This window comes from Engraulis encrasicolus, chromosome 19 (genome assembly GCF_034702125.1).
Source record: "Engraulis encrasicolus isolate BLACKSEA-1 chromosome 19, IST_EnEncr_1.0, whole genome shotgun sequence".
In the NCBI taxonomy this organism is placed as follows: domain Eukaryota; kingdom Metazoa; phylum Chordata; class Actinopteri; order Clupeiformes; family Engraulidae; genus Engraulis; species Engraulis encrasicolus.
The window spans coordinates 37,223,516-37,230,869 of NC_085875.1; the positions used below are offsets into that span (position 1 = coordinate 37,223,516).

At 42.1% G+C, this 7,354-nt stretch overlaps 1 protein-coding gene across 1 annotated transcript in view; it reads left to right on the top strand.

Moving 5' to 3' along the window:
• Window positions 1-7,009, top strand: part of si:ch211-132f19.7 (adenylate cyclase type 8) — a 30,663-nt gene extending 23,654 nt beyond the window's left edge. Inside the window, exons 18-19 of the mRNA XM_063184300.1 lie at window positions 3,853-4,111; window positions 6,128-7,009. Coding sequence (XP_063040370.1) covers window positions 3,853-4,111; window positions 6,128-6,293 — 425 coding nt within the window. The 3' untranslated portion in view covers window positions 6,294-7,009. The remainder of the gene's footprint in view (window positions 1-3,852; window positions 4,112-6,127) is intronic.
• Window positions 7,010-7,354: the final 345 nt, after the last annotated feature.

Below are 7,354 nucleotides of genomic sequence, written 5' to 3' on the forward strand. Positions count from 1 at the left end.
TTACTGTATTATGGGGCTAAAGGATGAATTTAAACTTTCCAACAAAATATTATAAACAAAGTTCAAGAGAGTCCTTGTGCACAAGCCCTCAGCAATGCAGGTGCAAGTGTGAGCCAGTAGAAGGTGAACAATGAACAAAATTCAAAAGACACCATGCACTGCTTACTGTTCTTTTTCTTTTAGAAAATTATAAGCCTTTTGGCGAAAACGTAGTCCTAGTGAAATGAATGTCGCTTAGTTTGGGATATTGCCAGGACTATACCAGAACACAGGAGATAGCGATCGGATCTATTGATCTTAATTGTCTTAATTTGAGATATTATTTTGAGTTGAAAGGTTTCATTGTTCATTCCCAGTCAGTGCACCCTCTGTCTGTTACTGGTTGGTTTCATGATGGCCCACAGGCAGACTGGAAACTAATTAAGTAACAAATGCATTTAATAAAGGGACATCCATTCAAGGAAATAGATTCTGGCTCAGAACACAATGTCCCAGGTCCAAAAACAGGAAGGAAAAAGCAGAGGCACTCTGAGATTTGAGAAAAATATTTAAAACCTTTAATTTAACATGGCAATTCTGTTTAAAAACACATGGGCCTACGCGTTGCGGCCATATTGGCCTTCATCAGGGCATCTGTGCCAGGTGTTTGAATGTGCCAGGTGTTTGAACACACAAAGTTTGGCTTTATTTGACTTGTACATGGATATCAAATGGATATCAAAGGGCTGTTATAAAATGATTGTCAATGAAGACAACGTTCTTTGATCTACTATTATTTTTTTTAGAGATTTAGCGAAGAAAAAAGCCAGTGAACTAGTCCACATGTTGTGACATAAACAGACAGTCTAATATGATAATGAGACAATAACATTATTATTATATATTGTGTTATATACAATAACAATAAATTCAGTCCGTATTTAAAATACGGCGTTGTAGGTGTTACACGTACTACGGTAATTAACCTTTCAATGACTATTACAGCGTCCCACTGGTGATACGGCGTGCATTATGGGGCTACGATATGTCAGGCGTTTGGTGGCATATACAGTAGAAGCATGGCCGTAACTACCATTGAGGACACAGAGGTCAGGTCACCGGTATTTTTTCTCAGAAATGTAACATTTATCTATGGTGAAAAGGGATATATGATCAACAATGATAAGTATACGCTACGCCATTTATCCTCAAGACAGTGATTAATGAAAACAATCTTAAGACTTTGACTGAAGAGTTTGAAGCATTCTAAGCGTACAATATGCAGTATAGCACACACTATTTGACCTCTGTATTTGAAAATGTCTCGTTACAGCCCTGGGTAGATGGAAGGTAACAGGCACTGTTGTGTGCAGGTGTTGTGTACAGGTGCATGATTGTATTTGAGATTTTAATTCTGAACATGTCCTGACTTCCCAGGGCACTCATCAGTGTCACAGGCTGTTAGCCAAGTTTCTTTGAGCTTTCGCTTGGGTACAACATTTAAAATTGACAGTCTGGTAAGCCTACACAGCCACAGCTTATGGAATAATGTCACTGTGAAGGGAAAACAAATGAGCAGTCTGTTAGTGTGCATTGTAAGCAATATGGACTTACCTAAATTTAATCCGGCTTTTTAAAAAGTATTGTTATTACGCACATCTGTTGAATCTCGTGAAAAAAGCTGCAGGATCATACTTCTACTTAACCGACATTCTCATTGTCCGATGCACATAAGGGAATAAACGTAATACTTCAGACGGTGTGGGACATGGTGGGTGGGAGAGAGCTGATGAAAGAATAACGGGTTGTAAAGCTGGCCATGGGACAGCAGATGTTAAATTATTACATTGCGTTACACTTACTGACACTTATTTTATCCAGAGCAACTTTTTAGATACAGGGTGTTGGTTACAGTCCCTGGAGCAACGTGGGGTTAGGCGCTTTGCCCAAGGGCACTTCAGCCATGAATAGAGGTGTAGGAAGAGGTAAGGGTGGGATTTGAACCTGCAACCCTCTGATCGTGAGTCCACCTCTCTAACCACTATGCCATGGCTGCCCCATGTGCATACCAGGTGTGCATTTCAGAAGCCACTCGTGTGCATGCATGTTTTTAACTTCTGTGCGTGGCAGTTGCCAATGAGAATGACGGGGGTACACATCTATTCTGCCAGCAGATAGACACAGAGTACTATTTCATAAAGGTGCATGCAGGAGCACAGAGGGAGGGAGAGAGGATGCTCAGCTGTACCATGGCAGACACAGAAATGGATAAATATGTGTAACCAGTAGGACCAGGTGTTTTGTTGAGACGGGCTGCTTCATCATCGAGATGAACTACCAGTTACCTAAATTGGTCTAAAGCGCGTTCGTCAACAGCGTGCTTACAGCTGGGACTATTCTGCTGGTAGCTGGCGAGGTTTGGGGGACGCTGCCGTCTTTCCTTTATGGGATCTTTGTATGTTTTGCTGCAAGCTCTTTTAATTGAGGCAGGTTGTGACGTGTGGTCTTGTTCATGCGCCCATATACATACACTACCCTGGGTAGGCCTTACACTGTCTGACACACTGCTTCACTTTCTCACTTCCTGGGGTTGAGAAGTGGCTCTCTGAAGCATTGTCTGGTGAGGACTGTATAATTGTGTAAACTAACCGTAGCAAAGTTCAGGCATCTGAGTTAGTATAGTATCCGGGCTGCACGGTTATGGAAAAAATCATAATCACGATTATTTGGGTCAAAATCATAATCACGATTATTAAGCACGATTATTGTTTTTTGCCGAATTTTTAAAAAATCACAACAAAATGAAATATAACCAAGAATTAATTATATACGGGATGATAAAATAAAATGAATTGTAATAATTATGTAAAATGCAATAGCATGGAATTTACAGTAGGTCATCAGATTTCTGGCCGGAAATGCCAGCCTGTCAGTATGTTCTGGCTTCAAGGACATTTTCGAAGGTAGGTCACTATTGCCACGATTAAATACAGATTGAAATCACGATTTCGATATCACAATTATATCACATTTTCTATTATTTTCGATTAATTGTGCAGCCCTACGCTCGTGTGTAATACGAGTTGCCTGATTCATTAGTATACTACTACATTGTGAACTCCATTTGACCTTTGCGTGCTATGATTCTTTTACTTAACAATTATTTTCTTTTTGTTTGTTTTTTCTTAGCTGTACGGATTTGGTTTGCTGTGTACAGTATTAGGTTTCACCATGTAGTGTGTATTCTCCGTTCAAATTACTGGCAGTCACTCAGTGTTTATCATTCCTCAGCCTAATGCTTGTTGGCACTGTATAACTACCTTGATTGGATCCAGTTGAGATTAGCCCTAGTGACTCTTTGGTGTGTGCATCTGAATATCCAGTGGAACTGGATTTTTATAAGGATTGAATGAGATAAATTATGTTTTGCAACAGCTGTCTCCTCATCTGAACCAACAGGGTAAATTATTTTGTGTATGTTATCTCTAGGGGTGTGCCCTAACGGCGCTGGTATAGTCAACGTTTTTATCCCCAAATCTGTGTAACACCACTCGGTTACATATTATGATAGGCTACCTGTAAGTTACTGTATTTTATTAACCTCACTTTTCTTTTGTAAGCTCAACAGATGATGTATTAAACTTACTCTATGCACATTTTGGAAATAACTTGTGAACTGACTGAAATACTGTCTGGTCAAAAAGGGGTGTACCCATTATTGCTGTGCACTGTCCATTCAAATTCATTCATTTAGTACACTCACATTGTACACCAATAGCCTTGCATACATTAAAACACTACGGCACCTCTCAAATCCTTAAAAAAATGTATTGTCTTGATCCTTTCATTCCACTCTCCTATGATGAACTCCAGGTATTGCGCATGGTCCAGTGATAGCCGGGGTGATAGGCGCCACCAAGCCGCAGTATGACATCTGGGGGATGACGGTGAACCTGGCCAGCCGCATGGACAGCACAGGGGTGAGCGGACGCATCCAGGTAGCCGAGGCCACCAGCAAAATCCTGGCGGAGCGCGGCTTCAAGCGTGAGCTGCGCGGCGACGTCTTTGTGAAGGGCGTGAGCGAGAGGCACGGTGGCGTCCGCACCTACTTCATCAGCAGCCGAGAACAGAGGTGGGGTTCAGCTTTTTACACGGACATTTACAGTACACCACTTTCCCAAATGCATACTTTGGTAACATTTTATTTTGCAGTCTTTTTTAGTGTATCTAGGCCTTTATGTATCGGCATGTAATATTATGTATCTGTGCGTAAGCCCAACCAAATGGTACAGTGTGAGTACCACATAAATGTAAGATCAGGTCCGGGGGCCGGATGCAGACTGCAAGATGGTTCAATCTGTACCCAGACTTGACAAATAAGGGCTGAGAATGTGAAAAAAAGAAGTAAACTAGAAATACACTCAGAGAGTGCAGACCTCTGCCAATTCTTTTTGTGGAGTTAAAAACTGGAATGTCAAAATTTGCCCTATCATGCAATTGTGAAGAATCTTTTACAAATTCCTGGGTCCTGATCATGATCCGGATCACTACCAAAATGTAATCAGTTGTTATTTTTGTCATTTCCAACAACTCCAAAGAATTTCATCCATATAGTACGTTCATAAGTTTTTGAGTTATCCTGCTGATAGACAAACAAACAGACAGACAAACCACCGCAATCGAAAACATACCCTCCTTGGCGGAGCTAAAAATGGGCCCATCACAAAGGTGCTTCAGTTGTCTAAAGCCGGACTTACACTGTGCGACTTTTTTCCCAATTTTGCCAAGATTTGTCACTTGCACGACTTCTTGGGAGTCGTTACAATTTCTTGCTCAATCGCAGGTCAATCGTGAGTCTGCATCCTGTAGCCTAGTGCAGTGGTTCCCAAACTTTACCCTGACGAGGCCCCCCATATGGCGATAGATTGCAGCCAAGGCCCCCCTGACACGGGCCGTGCCACACAATTTTTTTCTGTGCACTCTCTTTTACAACCATAATATCGGTTTGTGTGTCAGTGCCCCATTGGGATATATAAAATACCGAATTCAGAGATTAAATAAATTATTATAATGCAGTTCTCAACTAATGGGAATATTGTTAAGTTAATTTTTGCATATTTTGGTGTACATTAATTAATGAATTATTAATAATTTTGCTATACTTTTTCTTCCAACCTGCCGCGGCCCCCCTAGCACCTCTTTGCGGCCCCCCACTTTGAAAACCACTGGCCTAGTGCACATGGGGTAGCGACAAGTGATTTCACCTCACAATCGTGCAATCGTTTGGTCGCAAGAAAATCAAAACTGTTAGAAATCCTGGTTGTCCCTCGTGAGTAAATCGCACAGTTAAAGCAGTGCTACGACCCGATTTGACACTACACATGCACAAATTGATAGGGCAGCGCGATTCGCTCCACCTCAGGTGCGCATGTTCCCTCCTCTGCAGACCCGGGAAGCATGCCTTTCGTGTCGCACAGTGGGAGCATTCTGCTCGCATCCGACTGTCGGCTCGTATAGTGTGAGGACATGACTCATGAGATGTTAACTTTTAAATCGTTAAATTTCCTTGTGCAGTGTGAGAAGGAGCTTAATACCCACGATTGAAAATATTGCACAGTGTATGCCCGCCTTAAGACTTCGGGTGTTCAATACCTCATTACCTCCAGGTGATTGACTAGCAAATGTTATTCTGATGTAATGTAATGCGGAAATCTGCGATAGGACAAAGTCATCTGAAAGGGCCCCCAGCCCAATACATACAATGTAATGAGGTCCCAATTCTGCCCCCCCTATCTCCCTGGGCCCGGGACAACTGTCCCCTTTGCCCACCTCTATTGGCACCCCTGATAACGTTACTGGTCCGGCCCACTTGAGATCAAATTGACTTGTATATGGCCCCTGAACCAAAATGAGTTTGACACCCCTGGCTATTTATACATAGTAGGCTACTTTGCTGCACTATCTAATTAATATCACAGGGACAGTTAAATAAAGTGATACCGTTTCTTTCTTTCTTTCTTTCCTTCTTTTTTTCTTTGCCATTACTAATTTATTTTTTCATTACATATTTGTATTATTGTATCTCGATACAGTATATTTCATTCATATTCTGTTTTTTTTTTAAATTCATTTTCTGTTGACAACCTAGCCCTAGGTCCAGCTACGAAGACCGTCTGCTAAGCAGGTCTGGTCTGCATGGGCGTAACACGCTGTCTGGAGTGGTCTTCGCCCTGGTGCAGATGCGCAAGAAGGAGAAGCTGAGGGAAGCTAACGGAGGCTTTCATCTGCTGGACGTCTCCTGGCCTCCAGCCTGAGAGCTGACTCACTCCAATGCTTTCCATGGAGGATCTGCAGTACACTATGGGTTTCTTCTTGGGGGAGAAGAGCGTGTCTGGAATGGCATCTGATCAGGGTATCTCAGGCTACCGCCTGTATAGGCCTACAGTACACATCATGGAGCCAGCACTTCTCTCCTTGTTGGACTGTGTTTGCAGTGGGAAGAAAAAGGAGTCGCACACAGGAGCTTGATGCTATCAGTGAACCTGTATTTAAAAGCCAAAAATAAAGAGAAGCCAAAACAAAAAGTGGGTTACAAACGTTTCGGGTCTAGCCCATCATCAGTGTTCCCAAAAGCAAAATACTGGACTGGACTGTGTTTGCTGAACACAGGGACAACACAACAGGGTGATCATTTGGAGTTTGATTTAAAGCCCTGTAACAGGGCATTGGAGTCCATTCTTTACTGTGTCGAACTGTTCGGAAGTTCAGAAGGATTTTTTCATTCGTGAAGGAGGAAGAGCAATTGACTGGACGTGTTTTTGGCTCTTTGGGAGATAGGAAATGTGACTGAATTGCAACCAGATAGATGTCGAACTGTCTGCAAAAGGAATCAGATAGCCTAACAAGTCAACTAGGCCTAGCCTAGGCCTATATGGAAACAAGGAAAAGTAGGCCTATAATAATTGTAAAATCAACATTTCTGGCCTACTGGCCTTGATGTTTTGTAATGAGAGAATGAGAACATTCTACACTTCAGCAGTCTGTCATTAAAAAAATGGGGGAAAAAACAAGATATCGGTCAAAGCAGTCATTAATAAAATGTCTCCATTCAATATGGCCTATGATACCATCTGCTGTAGCATAGCCTACAAAACAAAGAATCTCGATTTCTAACTAGGGGCATTTTCAAACCTAGTCCCATCATGTGAACTGAAGTCAGTCCACATTTAGTGGGCCAAAAAGTGAACCGACAGCAGTGTATTACAAAAAGAACTGGCTGCTCTTTCTGCTCCTGTTTGACTTCTATGGTGTTGCAGTCCTCTTTTTGATCACACCCGGTCCTCCAAAGCTAGTCCAGTGTTTTTCAACATTGGGG